The sequence below is a fragment of the Notamacropus eugenii genome, chromosome 1 (genome assembly GCF_028372415.1).
Source record: "Notamacropus eugenii isolate mMacEug1 chromosome 1, mMacEug1.pri_v2, whole genome shotgun sequence".
Classification (NCBI taxonomy): domain Eukaryota; kingdom Metazoa; phylum Chordata; class Mammalia; order Diprotodontia; family Macropodidae; genus Notamacropus; species Notamacropus eugenii.
The window spans coordinates 337,340,666-337,363,277 of NC_092872.1; the positions used below are offsets into that span (position 1 = coordinate 337,340,666).

A 22,612-nucleotide genomic window follows, 5' to 3' on the forward strand; every position below is an offset into this window, starting at 1 on the left:
CACTGGAAGAATGTCTATGTTTTCCAGGCATACAACAAGGAGGTCAGTACAACGGCCCTGTAGACTTTCATTTAGATAGTCAGTCTTATACCTCTTCTCTCTCCAACTTTTCTTTGCAGTCTCCCAACCAATGAGCTAGCTCTGGCAATTCACGCATCAACCTCATTGTCAACGTGTACATCGCTGGAAAGTATACTACCAAAGAAAGTGAACTTATCTATAGCATTCAAAACTCCTCCATTTGTTGCAACTGATGGTTCCCCATATGGATGGTGAGGTAGTGATTGATGGAGCACCTGTGTTTTCTTGGTGTTAATTATTAGGCCCAAATTAGCACAGGCAGCAGAGAATTGATCAAAACTTTCTTGCATCTCAGCTTCAGAGGCTGCATTGAGTGCAAACAGAAAGTTATGCACCAAATGCTCCTTTCACTTTGCTTTTGGCTTGTAGCCTTTTCAAATTGAAGAACTTGCCATTAATATGGTAGTTGACCTTGATTCTGTGTTCATCCTCATGGAAAACATTTGATAACATGGCTGAAAGTATCATGCTAAATGGCATGGGAGCAAGCTAACAGCTTTGTTTCACTCCATTGGTTACTGGGAAAGCAAACATGCCATCCTGAAATTGACATACAATACTGATGAACTTCTCTGGGAAATCAAATTTTGACATAATTTTCCATAAGCCCTCATGACTAATAGTGTCAAAGGTCTTGGTCAGATCTACAAATGTTGTGTACAGACCTCTGTTTGATTCCTGGCATTTCTCCTGGAGTTGTCAAGCAGCAAGTACCATATTGACTGTTTCTCGGTCCTTTCTGAAGCCACACTGTCCGTCAGGTGTATGACCATCTTCCAGGTGAAGGATAAGTCTATTACAGAGGACCCTAGCAAGAATCTTGCCAGCACTGACTAAGAGAAAGAACCACCTGTGATTGTTACAGGACAATCTATTCCCTTTACCTTTATAGAGATGGACAATGGAGGCATCCTTGAACTCCTGTGGGGATAACGTCTTCTTGCCATATAACCTGGGAAATTTCAGTCAGCTTTTGTATGAGCAATGGCTCCCTTACTTGTAAATCTCATCTGGAATAGAATCAGCACCAAGTGCTTTGTCAAATGAAAGGAATCTAATGGCACTCAAAATCTCTTCTTCACTTGGAAGTTCAGCAAAACTATACTAGTGGAGGACCTCAACCTCCTCCTTTCTGAACTTAATAAATCTAACCTCAAAATAAACAAGAAAAAAGTTAAGAAGGTAATTACAATTCTGGAAAAGGTAGATATGATAGAGCTCAGAAGAAAACTGAGTGGGGATAAAAAAGGAATATACCTTTGTCTCAGGGTCTCACATACACAAAAATTGACCATGTACTAGAGTGTAAAAACTTCACATTCCAGTACAGGAGGGCAGAAATAGTCAATGCATCTTTTTCACATCATGATGTAATAAACATGATATGTATTAAAGGACCAAGGAAAGGTAGGCTAAAATTAATTGGAAACTAAGTAATCTAATCCTAAAGAATGGGTAGATCAAACAAGAAATCATAGAAACAATCAATAACTTCATTCAAGAGAATGACAATAGTAAGATGACCTGTGAAAACATATGAGATGCAGGAAAGGCAGTTCTTAGGAGAAGTTTTATAGCTCAGAATGCTTATATGAATGAAACAAAGAAAGAAGAGATCAATGAATTAGGGATGCAACTGAAAAAGTTAGAAAAAGAACACATTGAAAGTCCCCAATTAAATACCAAATTAGAAATACCAAAAACCAAAAGAGAGATTAATGAAGTTGAAATTAAGAAAACTATCACATTAATAACTAAAACTAAGACCTGGTTTTATGAAAAAAAATGATAGATCTTTGGTCAATATGATGTAAAAAAGAAAGAAGAAAATCAGATTACCCAGTATCAAAAATAAAAAGAGTAAATTCACCTCCAATGAAGGGGAAATTAAAACAAAAATTAGAAATTGTTTTGTCCAACTATATGCCCATAAATTTGACAGTCTTAGTGAAATGGATGAATATTTACAACAATGTAAATTGCCCAGAAGAAGAGAAGATGAATAAAAGTATTTAAATAACCCTATATCAGACAAAGAAATTGAACAATCCATCAATGTACTCCCTAAGAAAAAAATCTTCAGGATCAAATGGATTTAAAAGTGACTTCTATCAAACATTGGAAGAACAGTTAATTCCAATATTATATAGACTATTTGGGAAAACTGGAGAGGAAGGAGTCTTACCAAGTTCTTTTTATGATACAAATATGGTGCTGATACCTAAACCAGGGAGAGTCAAAACAGAGAAAGAAAATTATAGATCAATTTCTCTAATGAATATAGATGCAAAAACCTTAAATCAGATATTAGCAAAAAGATTACAGCAATTTATCATGAGAATAATATATTTTAATCAGGTAGAATTGATACCAGGAATGCAGAGCTGTCTCAACATTAGGAAAATTATCTGCACAACTGATCATATCAACCACAAAACTAACAAAAATCATATGATTGTCTCAATAGATGCAGAAAGAGCTTCTGATAAAACACAATATCCATTCCTATTGAAAACACTGGAGAGCATAGGAATAAATGGAAACCTTCCTTAAAATAATAAGTAGCATCTACCTAAAACCCTCATCAAATAGTATGTGTAATGGGGATATGTTAGATGCATTTGCAATAAGATCAGGGGTGAAACAAAGATATCCATTATCACCACTGTTACTCAATATGGTACTAGGAATATTAGCTTTATCAGTAAGAGAAGAAAAAGAAATAGAAGGAATTACAAAAGGCAAAGAAGAAACTAATTTATCACTCTTTATAGATATTATGATGATATGGTTAGACAATCAGAGAATCAAGTAAAAATCTACTTGAAATAATAAACAACTTTAGGAAACTTGCAGGGTACAAAATAAACCCACATAAATCATCTACAATTGTATATATTACTAACAAATCCCAGAAGCAAGAGATAGAAAGAGAAATCTCATTTAAAGTTACTGTAGACACTATAAAATATTTGGGAGTCTATCTGCCAAAAGACATCCAGAGACTATATGAACAAAATTACAAAATGCTTTTCACACAAATAAAGTCAGATGAAAATACTTAAAAAGAACATCCATTTCTCATGGGTAGGCCAAGCTAATATAATAAAAATGACAATTCTACCTAAATTAATTTACTTATTCAGTGCCATACCAATCAAACTACCAAAAGACTATTTTATCAAGCTGGAAAAAATAATATCAAATAATAATAATAATATCAAAAAATAGTAATAATAAATAATAATAAATAAATAAATAATAAAAATAAAAATAATATCAAAAATCTGGAAATACAGAAGATACAGAACATCAGGGGAATTAATGAAAATAAATGCTAGGGAAGGTGGCCTAGTCATATCAGATCTGAAATTGTATTATGAAACAGCAATCATCAAAACCACTTGGTACCGGCTAAGAAATAGAGGGGTAGATCAGTGTCTTGTACACAAGACATGGTAGTCAATAATTACAGCTGTTTACTGTTTAATAAACCGAAGGACCCCAGCTTCTAGGACAAGAACTCACTATTTGACAAAAACTTCTGGAAAAACTGGAAAAGTGTGGTAGAAATGTAGCATAGACCAATGCCTGACACAGTACACCAGAATAAATTCCAAATGGGTACACAATCTAGGTGTAAAAGCTAATACTATAAACAAATTAGCAAGGTATAGTTCATTTGTCAGATTTATGAAGAATAGAAGAATGTATGGCCAAACAAGAGAGAGAGCATTATAGAATGCAAAATGAATAATTTTGATTACATTAAATTGAAAAGTTTTGCACAAAGTCAATGCAACCAAGATTAGGAGGAAAGCAGAAAAGTATAACTAGTGTCTGTGATAAAATCTTTATTTCCAAAATATATAGAGAACTGAGTCAAATTTACAAGAATACAAGTCATTCCCCAAATGATAAATGGTCAAAGGATATGAACAGGCATTTTTCAGATCTTAAGATCTGAAGAATGTTTCAGATCTTAAGAAATTCAAGCTATCTATAGTCATATGAAAAAGTGCTCTAAATCACTATTGATTAGAGATGCAAATCAAAATGATTCTGAGGTACCACATCACACCTATCATATTGGCTAACGTGACATAACTGGAAAACTATAAATGTTGGAGAAGATGTGGCAGAGTTGGAACACTAATTCATTGTTGGTGGAACTATTCTGGAGAGCAATTTGGAATTATGCCCAGAGGGATATAAAAATGTGCATATCCTTTGACCCAGCAATACCACTTCTAGGGCTGTATCCCAAAGAGATCATAAAAAAAGTAAAAGAACCCACTTGTACAAAAATATTTATAGCAGCTCTTTTTGTAGTGGCCAAAAACTGGAAATCGAGGGGTTGCCTATCAATTGGTGAATGATTGAACAAATTGTAGCATATGAATGTAATGGAATACTATTGTGCTATATAAAGTGATGAACAGGAGGACTTCAGAAAAACCTGGAAAGATTTATAAGAACTGATGCTGAGTGAAATGAGCAGAACCAGGACAACATTACACGTAGTAGAAACCACAATGTGAGAGGAGCATATCTGATAAGCTTAGCCCTTCACACCTGCAGGGACCTAAAACATTTCCAAAAGACTCATTGTCCAAAATGCCATCCATATCCAAAGAAAGAACTATAGAGTCATAACTCAGAATGAATCAGACTATTTTCTTTTCTGTTATGTTTGGTTTTGGTTTTGGTTTTTCTCATATTTCTCTCATTTGTTTTAATTCTTCTGTTAAACATGACTAATGTGAAAATGTGTTAAATAAAAATATGTGTAGAACACGTATGAGATTACCTGCCATCTTGGGGAAGGAAGGGATAAGGAGGGGGAGAAAATTTAAAATTTAAGGAATTTATTGTTGAAAATTGCAAATAAATAAATTTGGAGGAAAAAAGCTAAACAGAAAAAAATGAAAGATGCCAGAGACAGTACTAAATATGTATATGTATATATATATATATGTCTGTGTGTATACACATATGTATATATATGTGTGTATATATAACATCAAATGGCATAGCATCCATATTCTTAGAGAAGAAGCTAACTGGGTTACGTTAAGAAATAGAAAGCAAAACTATACTAGTGGGGAACTACAATCTCTCCCTCTCAGAACTAGATAAACCTAACTAGAAAATAAATACGGGCAAAGTTGAGGAGGTGAATAGAATTTTAGAAAACTTAGATGTGACAGACCTCTGGAAAGAATTGAATGGGGGTAAAATGGAACGTACCTTTTTTCTCAGCAATACATGGCATCTACAGAAAAACTAGCCATGGCATAAAAACGTCACAATCAAATGTGGAAAGGAAGAAATATTAAAAACATCCTTCTCAGATCATAATGCAATAAAACTTATGTGCAGTAAAAGGTCGTGGAAAGATCGATTAAAAATAAATTGGAAACTAAATAATCTAATCCTAAAGAATGAGTGAGTCAAACAACAAATCATAGAAACAATAACTTCAGCCAACAGAATGACAGCAATGAGAAAACATACCAAAACATAGGATGCAGTGAAAGCAGTGCTTATGGGAATTTTTATATCTCCAAAATCTTACATGAAAAAAGTAGATAAAGAGGAGATCAATAAATTGGGCATGCCACTAAAAAAATCTAGGAAAACATCCAATTTAAAATTCCCAATTAAAAACCAAGTTAGAAATTCTGAAAAATCAAAGGAGAGATTAATATAGTTGAGTGTAATAAAGCTATTGAACTGATAAATAAAAGATCTTGTTTTATGAGAAAAACAATGATAGGTAATCTTTTATTTATTGTGATTACAAAAAGAATAAAACCAAATTACCAGTATCAAAAATGAAATGGGGTGAATTCACCACAAATGAGAGGAAATTAAAGCAACAATTAGAAGTTATTTTGTTAAACCGCAAATTTGTGTGATCTGACATCTAAATGGAATGGATGAATATTTTTTTAAAAAATATAAATTGTCCAGATTAACAGAAGAGGTGATAAAACACTCAGATAATCCCATTTTAGAAAAAGAAATTGAACAAGCCATCAATGAACTCCCTAAGAAAAAAGTCTCTAGGACCAGAAGGATTTACAAATAAATTTTATCAAAAATTTAAACAATAATTGATTCTAGTACAACATGAAGTACCTGGAAAAATAGACAACCCCTACCAAATTCCTTTTATGATAGATATATGGTGCTGATGTCTAAACCAGGAAGAGTTAAAACAGAAAAAGAAAATTATATACCAATTTCCCTAATGAATATTGATGCAAAAAATTTAAATAAAACATCAGCAAAGATATTGTAGAAATTTATACATGACCATACATTATAACTAAGTTGTATTTATACCAGGAATGCAGGGCAGGTTTTTTTTTTTTTTCAAAAAAAAAAAAATCAACAGAAACCATATTGCTTTAAATGCAGAAAAAGCTTTTGACAAAAAAGGAACATGCATTCATATTAAAGACACCAGAGAACATAGGAATAAATGGAGTTTTCCTTAAAATGTTAAGTAGCATCCATCTGAAATCATCAGCAAGCATTATCTGCAATGGGAATAAGCTAGAAGCTTTCTTAATAAGATCATTTCCCAACTATCTTTCTTTGCAGATGACATGATGATATACTTAGGGAATCTTAGACAATCAATTAGAACTACTTGAAATAATTAACAACTTGAGCAATGTTGCACAATAAAAAATAAACCCACATAAATCATCATCATTTATATGTATATATATATATATTAATTACCAATAAATCCCAGCAGCAAGAGCTAGAAAGAGAAATTCCATTTAAAATAATTGTAGGCAATATAAAACATTTGGAAGTCTACCTACCAAGACAAATCTAGAGACTATATGAAGAGAATTACAAGACATTTTTCACATAAATGAAGTCAGATCTAAATAATTCAAAAATATTGATTGCTCAGGGGCAGGCTGAGCTAATGTAATAAAAATGACAATTCTACCTAAATTAATTTATTTATTCTGTACTATATCAACCAAATTTCCAAAATATTATTTTATAGGGCAAGAACAAATAATAAAATTAATCTGAAAGAACAAAAAAATAAAGAATAACAAGGGAATTAATGAAAAAAAAAGTGGAAAAGAAGGTGGCTTATACATACCAGATCTAAAACTATATGAAAAACTGACAATCATTAAAACTGTTTGGTATTTTCTAAGAAACAGATTGGTGTATCGTTAGAATAGATTAAGTGCCCAAGATGCAACAGCAAATAACTGAACTAAATTGCTGTTTCATCAACCCGAAGACTCCAGTTTCTGAGATCAGAACTCTTTATTTCACAAAAACTGCTGGGAAAACTGAAAAATAGTATTGTAGAAACTAGGCATAGATCAGTATGTCACACCATATACCAAGATAAGGTCAAAATAAGTACATTTTTAGATGTACTAGGTGATACTATTTCAGAGAGCAAAATTCAGAGAGTAAAAATTATGAAGAAGAGAAGAATTTATGACCAAATAAAAGAGAGAAAACATTACAAAATTCAAAATGGATGATTTTGATTGCATTAAATTCGAAAGGTTTTTCCATAAATAAAACCAAGACAAGCAATGTTAGAAGGAAAATAGAAAGCTGGGAAACAATTTTTACAGGCAGTGCTTCTGATAAAGTCCTCATTTCTCAAATTTATAAAGTAGTGGGTCAAATATACCTTCAAATGATATGAATAGGCAGTTTTCAGATAAAGAAATTAAAGCTATCTATAATCATGTGAAGAAGTGATACAAATCACTACTGATTAGAGAAATACAAGTTAAAACAACTCATCTGCCATCTCACACCTATCAGTTTGGCTAATATGGCAGAAAAGAAAAGTGATAAATGTTGGAGAAGATATGGGAAAATTAGGAAACTAATTAATTGTTAGTGGAGTTGTGTACTAACTGAACAATTCTGGAAAACAATTTGGAACTCTGCCCAAAGGGCTGTAAAAGTGTGCCCTTGATCCAACAATACCCTTACTAGGTCTGTATCCCAAAGAGATCATAAAAAAGGGACAGGACCAACACGTACAAAAATATTTATAGCAGCTCTTTTTGTGGGGGCAAAGAATTAGAAACTGAGGGAATGCCCATCTGTTGGGGAATGGCTAAACAAAATAAAAATGAATGTAGTAGAATAATGTTGTGCTATAATAAATGATGAACAGGTGAACTTCAGAAAAACCTGGAAACACTTGCGTGAACTGATGCTGAGTGAAGTGAGGAGAACGAGGACAACATTGTACACAGTAACAGTAACATTGTGTGATGATCAACTATGGTAGACTTAGTTCTTCTCAGCACTACAACGATCCAAAACAATTCCAGAAAGATTCTCAATAGAAAATGCTAACCACATGCAGAGAAAGAATTATAAGGTCTGAATGCAGATCAAAGCATATTATTTTTTACTTTGTTGTTTTTTTCTTTCTCATAATTTTTCCCTTTTGTTCTGATGCTTCTTTTATAACATGAATAATGTGGAAATATGTTTAACAAGACTATATATATATATGTACATATGTACATATATATATTTCTATATCTATATCTAGATATAGATACAGATATAGATATAGATATAGATAACCTATAGCAGACAGATCACTGTCTTGGGTAGGGGAATCAGAAGGGAGGGAGAGAGGAAGAAAAATTAGGAACTCTAAATCTTATAAAAAATGAATGTTGAATACTTTGCATGTAATTGGAAAAATAAAATACTATTTACAAATAAAGAAAAGAAAAAAAGAGGTACAAATATCATCCTGCCATGTTTGAATATAAACAGTTTAATCTTATATTTTCTCTTTCCTGTTTCTTTTTTAACTTTTTATTTTCTCTTCAGTCTTATATTTGAAGACCAAAAATTTTATTTGACTCTGGTCTTTTAATTAGTAATGCTCAAAAGTCCTCTTTTTCATTAAATATCTATTTTTGCCCATAAAGTCTTCTACTAAGTTTTTCTGAGTAGGTACTTCTGGGTAATACTACCTGCTTTGCTTTCTTGAATATTATATTACAAGCCCTCCAATTCTTGAGTGTATAAACTACTAGATCCTACATTATCTTGACAGTGTCTCCACTATACACCATTTCTTTCTGGTTGCTTGTTGTATTTCTCCTTGATCTGAGAGTTCTGAAATTTGGCTATGATATTCCTGCTAGTTTTCATTGTGAAATCCCTTTCACGTGGCAATCAGTGGCTTCTTTAAGTTTCTATTTTCCCATCTGATTCTAGGACATTGGGATAGTTTTCCTTGAAAATTTCTTGAAATATGATATCCAGGCTCAAGAACTCACTATTAGATAAAAATTTCTGGTAAAACTAGATAGCAGTTTGGCATAAACTAGGTATAGACCAACATCTTACACCATATAACAAGATAAGGTAACAAAGGATACATAACTTAGACATAAAGGGTGATATCATAGGAAAATTAGGGAGCATGGAAAATTTTACCTGTAAGATCTATGGCTAAGGGAAAAAATTATGATGAAATAAGAAATAACAAGCATTATCAAAAGTTAAAAGAATAATTTTGATTATATTAAATAAGAAGATTTTTGCACAAATAAAACTAATGTAGACAAGATTAGATGGAAAGTAGAAAACTGGGGGTGGGGGAGATTCCAGCAAGTTTCTCTGATAAAGGCCTTGTTTCATAGATATATAGAGGAGTCATATTTCTAGGAAAAGAAGTCTTTCTCCAGTTGGTAAATGGTCAAAGGATATGAAGAGGTAGTTTTTAGAAAAAATCAAAGCTTTATATAGTCATATGAAAATGATGTGTAATTATTTATTTTGACTATTGTTTAGAAAAATGAAAATTAAAACAACTCCGAGGTATCACCTCATACCTCTCAGATTGAATAATATGAGAGAAATGGAAAATGACAAATGGAAGGGATGTGGAAAAATTGGGATATTAATGTATTATTACTGAGGTTGTGAATGGATTCAACCATTCTGGAGAGCAATTTGGAACTCTAACCAAAGGGCTATAAAATTGTGCCTGCATTTTGACTCAGTAATACCACTGTTAGGTTTGTATCCCAAAGAGATCAAAGGGAAAGGTATCATTAATTCCAAGAAGTCACAACCAGACCTTTCTAAAACATTACTTTTTCGTTATCAGTATATTATCTTCTAACCCTTCACTAATATGGTGGTGAGTTTTCCTCTAAGGGAGAGACTATCAGGACTATAGAAATCACTTCCTCTCACTCTAATGACTATTTTCTTAATATTTAAAAATGTACCCATATCTCCTCATCCTCAAAGAAATCCCTTATTTAATCCATCTATCCCCATTGTCTATTACTTCATTTCTCTCCTCTCTTTTGTGGCTTAATTCCTTGAGAAAGCGATCTAGAACGAACACTTCCTTTCCCATAATTTTCTTCTTAACTCTTTGCATTCTGAGTTGTAACCTCATCATTCAATCAGTGCTATTCTCTCCAAATATACTAATGATCTCTTAACAGCCAAATATAATGCCTTTTTCTCAAAGCTTACCATTCTTGACCTTTCTATAGTCTTTGATACTGATCAATCATACTCTTCTCTTTGATATTTTGTGCACTTTATGCTTGTGATATACTTATCTCCCCTAGTTCTCTTCCTACCAGTCTGTTCCTATTCAGAATCCTATGTTCACTTTCTCTTCTTCCATAATATTTTGCTTGGTGGTGTCATCAGTTCTTGTGGATTCAACTATCAACTTTATGAGGATGATTTTCAGATTTATTTGTGCAGCCCTAACTTCTCTTCTGACTTCAGTCTCGCTTCTCTAACTGCCTACTGGACATCTCAAATTCAATATCTTCTAGACAATTTAAACTTAACATCCAAGGATTTTTCCTCTTCATAGTTTCTCTAATACTGTCAGAAACACCACCAATCTCTTAGTCACATAGGTAACAATTCACATATCATTCTTAACTCTTCACTCTTTCTAAGTATGCATATCTGATCAGTTTCTGAGTCCTGTCATTTCCATACCTTTGTAACATCGTTTATATACACTCCCTTCTCTTACCTGATATTGACATTACTATAATGCAGACCCTCATCACCTCATTCAAGGACTGTTGCAATAGCTTGCTTGTTGGTCTCCCTTTCTCTTCCCCACTCCAGTCCATCCTCCATTCAGCTATTATATTGATTTTCCAAAAGTGGAGGCTTGACCATATCTACTATCATCCTACTCAACAAAGTTCAGTCTCGCTATAACTTCTAAGATCAAAGGTAAAATCCTTTGACATTTAAACCCCTTCATAACCTGGTCCCTTCCTCCTTTTGCAGTCCTATACCTTACTCATCTCCCCACCATGTACTCTGCCATCCAGTCACACTGGCCTGTATGTAATTCCTTGCACTTGCTGTTCCATATCCTGACTACAGGCATTTTCACTGGTTGTTCCCCATGCCTGAACCTTTCTCCCTTCTCATTTTCACTTCCCTGGATCCCTTTGAATCTCATCTAAAAATCTATGTTTTTCTAGAAGTTGTTCCCATTCCTCATTAACAAGTTTCTCCCAGTCCCCCTTCCCTCTGTGATTATCTCTTGTTTGCCTTGTATGTTTCTTGGTAATACGTAGTTGTTTGCATATTGTCTCTCCCATTGGACTGTTAGTTCCTTGAGAGCAGTAACTGTTTGCCTTACATTTAGCATACTACCTGGCACATAGAGAGTGCTTAATAAATGCAAGTTGACTTGAATGTTTAAGAAATTTGTGCTGGTATCCTATTTCATACTCTATTGTATAGGTCTGGGCTATTTTATTCATTCATATTTGCTGCAGAGCTCTATAAATCACACTCTCTTGATTACATACTCTCAACCTAGAAAGGATTACAGTCATTCTAAAAAAAAGATTTTTTTTCGTGGAGAAATTTGGTATCACTTTTTACTATCTAGTACAGAACAACATGTAACACTGGAGAGCCTTGATAATAAAATATATGTGCTATCATTTTCTGACAGTGTTACTTTCTTTACTAGAGAGCTGCTTTGCCTTTTCTTGAAACTTCAGAGAAACATCTATCTATATATTAACTAACCAGGGAGATCAATGTTGGCTAGCATCTCACATATAAACCCTAAAAGTCAGTATGCAAGATGCACTTTAGTCAAACTCTTTCATCAAAGATTGCATTCACACACAGATGCTTTCTTTAAGGGGTGCCAATTATCCATTAGTGAATAGATTTCAAAGAATAAATAATAACCCAATTTATTTTTATAGAGCCCTGGAGAGATGCTTCATATCAAATGATAGTTTTATGTGAAATTATCACCCCATATTAAGGACAAAAAATGTCCAGGTATCCTAAGAAAGCAGTGGGGTAGTGGCAAGAACTGGTAAACAATGGAAGGGGTGGTTTTAAGAATCATTTTAATTAAAACAAATTTAAGTTATAAATGGAAAGTTATTTTTATTTCAAATCCCAATTATCATTTCTCTTTATTTGCATTGGTCTCATTGACCAATGGAATAAAAATTATCAGGAAGAATCAAAACATAATCAAATTTCAGGACAAAGTTGAAAGTAGGTCAGTCATGGGAAGCAAGATGTGGCAGTGATTTTAAGATATTTTATGAGGTGTTACTTTTTTTTGAAATCCACTATTTTTTTTCTTTTCCTAACCCCTTTCTTCAAAAATAAAACCACTACCACAGCTGGCTAGGAAGACAGCTAATCTTCTTATTTCTTTTGGTAGAACTTGATAAATACTCTCTTGCTTTATATAACTGTGAGTTTTGGGGAGGGGATTCTTGTGGGGGTTATGGTGGTAAGAGAGGGAGGAGAGAGAGAGAGAGAGAGAGAGAGAGAGAGAGAGAGAGAGAGAGAGAGAGAGAGAGAGAGAGAGAGAGAGAGAGAGAGAGTTGGAGCAGACTGTGGGGAAAATACACAACCTATCACCACACCACATGCCTGTCTCACACACGATTCTTCCTCCAGAGAGTCACTCCGTCATGTTTCCTAGGAAATTTTCCCCAGATTAAGAAAAAAAAAAAAAGACCACAACCTGGGTCTGTCTCACAAGGCGGAAACATCACATTCACAGGACAAAGGAGAGCAGGTCTTCACGGTCTCAACTCGGGTTTTCTAGCCTGCCGGGAGCCCTAGTTCAGCACCACGGACAGCCGCACTTCAACGGTTACCACCCATGGGAAGCCTGATTCCCTCAGCTCAGACTGGAATTCCAGCAATCTAGAGAATCTGTGAACATCAATGTAAGATTTTGTGATTCTATCTCATTTATATTGCAGGGGTTTATTTGTTATTTTTTTTTAATTGGGGGACTAAAGTTCAGGCTATGTGTGTGCCATAGTCTTTAAGATGTTAATCAGTTAAAAAATACTTCCTTGAAGTAGATTTATTTATTTGGGGAGGGGACTTTAAAAAAACACACATACTTATTAGAACTGCCTAAGTTTACTAAGTCATATAAGGATATACAAATCAATCTGCGATCCCAGTGTATTGCTACTCTTGCATAGTTATATATCTACGAAAGAGTGTATTTATGTCTCGTCTTTCCACCATCACACTTGAGGGTCTTTATTTCTTGAAGTAAGAATAAAAGGTAAGGAAAGGGGTGACAGAGGTAAACCACTACAAAGAGTGACTACCCAAACAACACTATAGGTGCAAGAAAGAAAAGGACAGGCTTTCTCCTCGTTTTGAAAAGGTCTGCACTGTCTCACTTTCCAGTTCAAAACGACACTATTAATAAGTGTGGGGGAGAAACTTGTTTTGAGGCTTGAAAGTCTAAGTGTGAGATTTTCCTATTAAGGTCTGGAGTTTTCAACTATCATTTATGAAATAGATACAACCTGAATACCACTACCAAATTATTGTATGTTAACATGCTTAAACAATGGGGGAGGGGGATGAGAAATTTGAGAGAAACTAAAAATGATTAAGATCAGCATGCCTCAGGCTCTGAACGCCACCTGCTGGACATTTTTCTCCCTTCAGGACACTGGACTAGGCAGACTGATCTGGTCTGAACGTACTAATCAGATTTATGAATGAACATCCGTTAAAATCTGAAAAGTTCATTATAGCATGCAAATCCTTTCCTTGGAGGCTTTTTCACAATGACATTGTTTTGGTTATTTACAAGTTTACCAGCAGCTCCATATCCTGATCATGTTTCATAATCACAATTACTTTAGAAACCTCTTTTCCCTCTCCAGCTTCCACCTCTTACCAAATCCCCAAAAGCAAAAATCTATAGGCAGGAAATATGCACTGCCTCAAGTAGAACTGCAAAATCCACATTTTCTCTCAGTTTAGAGGTGTCTAAGAGGTGATATTCTACACAGGTAAATATCACATATTCATTTTGTTTCAGTGTTGTTTTCTGTAGTAGGCAGCCATTTCTTCATTTCTGGTATTAGATTCTCACTTCTAAGTTTATCCTGGAATTGTGTTCAGTTAAAATCACAATGGTTTCCAAAGATTGCAAAAGGATTTCAATGTTAAAATGAGCCTTTGAAATCATTCCATACAGTGGTGGTTCTTCCAGCTTCAATGGTTAATCATGCACAATAACAGCAAGACATAGGTTCACTGAAAGTGCTTCAGCTACATGTCAATGCATTTGATGTAGCAAGAAAATCAAAGATGAGTTCTGCAAAACATTCTATCATTTGCCCCACCAATAATGCATAGTATAGGTGAAAAAACAAGGAGAATTCTTATAAGAAAGAGGATGTCTTCTTAAAAACATTCACTTCTCTGTAGAAAGAGGAAAATATCACTGATAGGGTCATGCAATAGCAGCCAGTAACATCATATACTTGGGATCAATGCAAGATAGTACCGGAAAAAAATAACCACTTATAATAGTATTGGATGGCAATAATATCCTAATATAAAAGATATTAAAAATCTAATGAGAATGAATTACAATGTGAGATTTTCTTAATTACATTAGAATTAATCCTGATTTATTATTGGTTTACTGTTTAAAAGTTTGTCTCCTGCAAGGAACAATATGGTTGAATGTGTTCTACAATGGGATGAGCAGCATAGTCAATTATTTTATACAAAATTATACCTCATGCTAAAAAGTAATGCCACAAGACTAGAATAGCTTGCATGAAATAGGCTGACAGCTATTTTCATTTAAGTGACTCAAAATTTATCATAACATAAAATAAAATTTGAATAAAATCCCTCTTTAAAATAAGTCATTTGGCTCTGAGGCTGAATCAACTCCCTAAAGCCATTAACTCTAGTGACATTGTAGTAAAATTGGCTAGTAATTTCTACAAGTTGTTCCTTAAGGATTCAAAAGTGTTAATGTACCACCCAGGAAAGGGCCATTCTGTGTTACAGATGATTAGGTAAGAAAATATGATAGTATAGGGAAATGCTAAAAATGAAGAATTAATAGTGCAGTTCCTTGCATCCTATAATTGGAATAGAACAAGACATTGAACTTTCATATATTTAATCCTTAATGTCTATATTCTGAAGAAAATAATTAAATAATTATAGTACAAGTGATTAAGACCCAAAAAAAAGTTATTTGTGATGGGGAACAGAAGGAAACAAACATTTATGAAATTCTACCTATGTGTTAGGTGCCATGCTAAAGTGTTTAACAAATATTATCTAACTAGGGGGAAGGAATCAGCTGACTGTGTAATTCTAGATTAGAACATAGGATAGCCTACACACAAAAATCCCTGCACATGTTTCAGAGTTTTCAAAGTCTCCTTTGTCCTTCATCTTACACTTTTTAAGGTAGGCAGGGGAGAATTTATTGTACCCAATTTGCACAAATGTGAAAACAGAGGTTCAGAGAAATAAGGTTATTTGCTCAAGGTCATATAGCCAGTGGTTGATGGTCAGGACCTGAAATCAAGACTTCTGCTTCCTAATTCAGCATTCCTTCTATTTCCTGAAGTAGGGTGGGTTTTTTTTTCTGTATATCTATCAGATATTGTATTTTTATGCATATGTGTAGAAGTAACAGTTCTAGGAAGTGGTGTTTTCAAACTGGAAGATATAGACATTTTGTTCTAAGATTTTGTTTAGGATTTTAGAAGAAAGAATTTTCATTTACTATTTGTATCTGTCAGTGATTAGCTAACATGCCTCTCTAGAAAGTATTCTGTGGTCGTATTTGTGAGTAGTTGATTTTAAGGTACAGAATTCACACCTTTCATGGATCACTGAAGTCTGACCCCCATTCAAACTGCATGAAGCATCTGTGAAGGAAGTGAGATAAAAATAGCAACTGAAGGATCGAGAGGGGAGTTTAATAATCAGTCCTTCTCTAAACATACAGTTTTGTATCTCCTGGAACATTTCTTTTCAATGACATGAAATGTCAATGTATGCATTTCTCAGTGATGAAAAAGTACACTATTTTAATGAAGATGTTTGATGAGTCTGATCACTCATTATCTCAATAATATATGCAAATAAAATCATTTAAATTCAAAGTACCTTTTTAAGAAAAATATTAAAATAGGTGCAATCAAAGGCCAATTACGTTTTTTAAGAGAATCCATTTTGCATTCTGATCTTCACAATTAGTTTTGAAACAGAGACCATACAACTCAGGCAGTACATCAGACATGGCAGGAGCATGTGAAGAAGCTGCTAGGCTTCTCTGTACCTAATGACTTTGTTTTCCTGACACCTCACAAGTTTAGGATTATTTCCAAACCACATGCTACATTCAACTGAAACAGGATTTTGTCAACTATTTAAAAGCAAAAATAAATCAATATAAATAGCCTTAATCTTACAGAACTCACAAGTGTTTATTCCACTTTCATGTTCAGGAACATTAAAATTCCCTTATCTGATCATAGTTTTTCATTCTATCTTTGTCTATGCCTTATGACCTATTCTTAGTCTTCATCAAGACCTCCATGCATTTCACTTATTAATTCTTTACTGCCTCCATTACCCCATGTACTGGCTGCTCTTTCCTCCATATGGTTGTTTGATAAACTCTATCCTCTTTTTTAGAATCCCTTCTCCCTTGTCTTTTTGTTGATATAGCTGACCTAACCCCAACCCTATATTTCTCCTAGAATCATACTGCTGAGTAGAACTAGAGGAAATCATGCAAATATGTTGATTAAGTCAATTATAATTCTTTTCCTAATTTCAACTTGGCTCTCATTGCAGTAAGGTTTTTCATTTAGTCCTTTTAAACTTATTCCCTAACTCTACATACAGAAGTAATTCCATGCTTTGTCATCTCTCTACAAGAATCCTGTGACACTTACCACTCTCTCACTTAAAGACCTCAACTCATATTTATTTCACTGAAAAAAAATGTGGAAAGAGCTCTCCTCACTTCATCTCAAATCACCCAGTTCTCTTCCCCTTTTATACGCTCCTTTACTCATCCCTCCAAAGAAGAGTTGGCCCTTCTTCTTAACAAGGTGAACTACTTTACATGTACCCTGGAATACATCCACCTCTCCATTCTCCCATATATTTTCTCCACTATCCTCTCTCTCTCTCTCTCTCTCTCTCTCTCTCTCTCTCTCTCTCTCTCTCTCTCTCTCTCTCTCTCTCTCAATGCAAGATAGTACAGGAAAAAAATAACCAGTTATAATAGTACATACATACATAGATACATACATACATACAATTTATATTGTATGTATGTATGTATGTACCTTTCCCCATTGACTTTCCCTGCTGGTTACAAGCACAGCCAATTTTCTCATATACCCTCCCCTCCAAAAAAATTCAACATTATTTGATCCCACTTTCTCTGTTATCTATATTTATGTCTCTTATCCCTTTCATGGCTGAACTTCTTATCATATACACTTGATGTCTCAGCTATCTCTCCTTCCACTCTTTTCTAAACCCTCGATAACCTTCCCTCCAATGTCATTACCCCAACTATCCTTTCCAAAGTTAATAATGATCTCTTAACTGATCAATCCAGTGATCTTTTCTCCACCATCATCCTTCTTAATCTCTCTACAGGGTTTGACTCTATTGGTCAACCTCTTCTCTTAGATACTGCCCCTTCCCTAGGATTTCATGGCCCTAATTTCTTTTGGTTCTCCTCCAACTTGTCTGGTCACTCCTCTTCTATCTCTTTTGCTGATTTTTGATCCATGTCATACCCATTAATGGTGAGTGTCCCCAAGATCCTGCTCTAGGTTATCTTCTTTTCTCACTAAATATTATTTGTACTCAATGGTCTAATCACCTTCCATGCATTAAATTATCATCTTTGTAGATTTTTCTCAAACCTATCTATCTACTCTTTAGATATCCTGAACTGTGTGTCCCAAAGCATCTCAAACATAACATGTTCAAATCATCTTTCCCCACAAACCCTCTACTGATTCCAATTTCCTGATTACTGTTAAGAACACCACAACCTCCTAGTCACCTAGGTTCACAACCTTGGTATCATCCTTAAATCCTCACATATCCATGGCATATCTAGAGATTTCTGCCTACACATCTCTCATACATCTCCTCTCTAGTAACACAGCTGCTTCTCTATATTAGTCCCTCATCACCTCTTGTCTGAACTTTTATAATAATCTTCTCATCAATTTCCTTTATTCAAGTTCAAGTTTCTCCATTCTAATGTAATCTTTACTCAGCTTCTAAAGTGATTTTTCTAAAGCATAGGTCCAACCACACTGCTTTCTTACTCAAATTCCAGTGGTTCTCTACTATCTCTAGCATCAAATTTTAAGCTGTCTGGAATGTAAAGCCCTTCACAAACTACGCTCTTTCTAATACTTTACTTCCTTTCACATGCTTTACAATTCATCTACAATGGTCTTGTACAATGAGGAATTATATATTACTCAGAAATTATACTCCATCTTCCATTTTATTGCCCTTCTGCTAACTTACTACATGCCTAGAACTTTCTCCCTCATCACTTATACCTCTTAATTTCCCTGATTTCTTTCAAGACTTAATTTGTCCTCTAGCTGCCAGTGCCTTTTTCTATAAGATTACTTTCCACTGGTTCTTAATGTATCCTTTTGTTGTTGTAATTGAAGCAGTTTCAGGCAAATCTGACTCTTCATGACCCCATTTTGGGGGTTTTCTTAACAAAGATACTGGAGTGGTTTGCCATTTCCTTCTCCAATTCATTTTTTACAGATGAGGAACTGGGGCAAACAGGGATAAGTGACTGGCCTAGGGTCACACAGCTAGTGTCTGAGGTGGGATTTGAACTCAGGGTTTCCTAACTCCAGGTCCAGTGCTCTATCCAATGCACCATCTAGCTGCCCTTAACGTACTCTACATTTACCTTCTTATTTACATGTTTATGTAAATACCATTTAAAATGTGAAATACTTCAAGACAAGGACTACTTTTGCCTTTTTTTTTATGCTCAGGACTTAGTACAATGCTCAGTACATTGTAAGTGCCTAACAAATGCTTGTTGACTGACTGAGATTGAACACAAGTCCTTTTTGTCTATCCTGCATGTATTCCCTCAGAGTACCCAGCCCTAACATCTGATCTACTGATCAAGCCTAAGCACCCAGAGTCACTGCTAGTCTTTATGATTTCTAAGCTTTTGAATCTGTCTTATCATTGAAATTTCTTTTATGTATTTTCTCTTCCAAATAGATCATGAGTTTAAGGAACGTCTCACTTTTTCCAATTTTATCTCTAACACTCAACAGACTACTTCATGCAGTGTTAACGATAAATCCTTTTTTATTCATTCAGTATGGCAGAGGCTGATTTCTAGATATCCTTAAAAAAGGACACTACTTGGTTAACTTCTCAGCTTAGTAATGTAGCCATCTATTTTCTATTTGGAAATGCTAGAATCACCCATATCAGTACCACTTCTTTGGTTCCATTGTCGTCTTTCATATTTTTTTTTTTATTCTTTCAAAAAGCTAAGCACTAATCACTAATCTCAAGGAGCTTACAAACTACTGGGATGGTGCAATATGCACTCTGATAAGGAAGTGCAACATAGTGGGAGGAAAGAGAGAGAGTGAATTAGCAACTAAAGGAACCAGAGAAAGTTTCCCACAGAAGGTAGCACCTGAGTTTAGCTATGTAAGAAACTCAGGAATCTGAGACAGAGATAAGGAGGGAGTGCATGTCAGGCATGATGAATATCCTGTAAAAAAAAAAAAAAGCATGGAGTTGTGATATACAAAGATGAATTTGTTGAATAATATGTGGACCAGCTTGTCTATAATGTACAAAACAGTGCAAGAAGTGAATGCGAAATAAATTTAGGAAAGTGATTTGGACCAGATTATGAAGAATTTTTTTCAAAAAATGAAGAATTTGCATTTCATTTTACAGATAATAATAGCTACTGATAATTTTGAGTAAGGGAGTGATGTAGTCAAATCTGAGCCTTGGGAAGACAGTTTTGGCAGCTGTGTGAAGACTGAATTGAAGAAAAGAGACAGAAGGAACTAGTTATGAGATTATTGAAATAGTCCAATCAAGAGGTAATGAGAACTTACCCTAGGGTGGTTACTGTGTGGAGACAGAATAGGCAATGGATATATGAGAGATGTGGAAGGAGAATAAACAAAACATGGTAACTGCATATGGCAGTGGAGAGCCAGGGAGAATGATAAATCTCTGAGGCTAAAAATCTAGGTGAGTACATGGATGCTGGCACTCTCAAAAGACATAAGGATATATGGATAATGAGTTAATTTAGGGAGGAGCATAATGCAAATCCTTTTGGACATACTGAGTTTGAAGTATCCATAAAATATGAAATATCTAGTTCAGTATCGAAACTAAATAGATCTAAGTTACCTAGGTTAACTATCATCTAGTTAAAAGATAGAGATGCCCTAGATGCAATTAGTGATATTAGATCCAGGACAAATTAAGGCTGAATACGTACATTTGGGGACTCATCTGCATAAAAATGATAATTAGACTCATGGAAACTGGTGAGATCACATAACAAGAAAGTTTAGGATGAGAACAGGATCCAGGATAGCCTCAGGGAACACATTTGATTGGCAGTGATACCTGGATGGTGATTCAATAAAGGATACAGAGAAAGAGATATCTGACTGAGAGGATGAAAACTGAGTGCACTGTCAGTATAGCAAGGTAGAGAAGTAATAGAAGAGGCAATAGTATCAAAACCCAAAGCCACATCAAAAAGGATGAGAGATGAGAAACGAACAATGTCGGATTTAGCAGTTAAGAGGTTTCTAGGTCTTTGTAAGATTTCCTCCATTAGATTGTAATCTCTCTGAGGGCAGGGCTTGTCTTTTACCTCTTTTTGTATCACTTGTATTTAGTACAGCACCTGGCACAGAGTAGGTGCTTAATAAATATTTAGTGAATAAATGAACGGATTCTAAAGCCATGGCTTGTCTTCAGTCCCACACTAACCAGGCAAATAATGTTGTTTCAGGAAGATGTGCTGCAAAAGAACCTGTTGTATATTTCCTTTTCTTTGGGTTTCACAGGAGGGAAGCAGTTGCCAGTTGACTTTAGAATGCAATAGACATTTGTTACTGTCTCTTCCCCAAAATTTTACAACTCCTCATTTTACTTCTTATATATTCCTTTTGCGATTCTTTTGGAAATGGGGAAAAAAAAAACACTATACTTAGTAGTTAGACAGTTTTCCCCTGGAGTAGAATGACTTGATCAGGGCCAGAATCAGAAAACTAGGCTCTGACCTTGAACCTTCTACAACAATTAGAATTCACATTTCAAGGTTTATAAAGGACTTTCCTCACAACTGCCATGAGATGTAAGTAATCCAATGTAAAGATTTTTTTTAGACAAAAAACTAAATTCAGAAAGGCGGTATGGCATAGTAGAAAAATTGCTAAACTTGGAACACTTAACTTTAAAGGATGGTACCTGAATTTGAGTAATAGCTCTGCCACTTTATACCTATGTGACTCTCTGCAAGTCTCTTAACCTCTCTAAGCTTCAGTTTCTTGATCTTAAAAATGAAGAGGTTGGAGTAGATCGACCTAAATTCCCTATAACTTGTCCACAATAATATAACTAAGAAATGTCAGAACAAGGGATTGAAGCTCTTGTCTCTTACCTCTAAGACCTGTTAGGAAATTTCCATGTGGAAAGAGAAATATAAAATAATGTTATGGGACATTTTCATTCTACCTCAGGAAAGGAAGTGACCTTATAAACACTACTTTTCTCCTTTTTCTCCTCTCATCTGAATGAGAGATTCAACTGTTCCTTAAAAAAAGGAAGAAGATTTAGTTTTCTCTATTGATCAGGTAGTTACCTCCCTTGAGTTTTTTGCATATTCTAAACATGAAGACAGCTGAAATTGATTTATATCTTGTACATAATTCCTATTTTAGAGGAGTTTGACACAATGCTTATCACAATGCATGACACATAGTAGGCACTTCAATATTTATTGGTTGATCAAAGTTTGAGGGGTTGTGACAGGGAAAGTTTCTACTCTTCAGTAGAAGACCCAGGAGTCTTCCTATTGTTTTTTAAAGTAGTTTTAATAACCTGTGGAGATTAGAGA

General features: G+C 34.5%; 1 protein-coding gene across 1 annotated transcript in view; it reads left to right on the forward strand.

Moving 5' to 3' along the window:
* Window positions 1–21,272: 21,272 nt before the first annotated feature.
* TRPC7 (transient receptor potential cation channel subfamily C member 7) overlaps window positions 21,273–22,612 on the forward strand; it is a 260,948-nt gene continuing 259,608 nt past the window's right edge. The window contains exon 1 of the mRNA XM_072628831.1: window positions 21,273–21,295. Within this exon, the coding sequence (XP_072484932.1) occupies window positions 21,273–21,295 (23 nt within the window). The remainder of the gene's footprint in view (window positions 21,296–22,612) is intronic.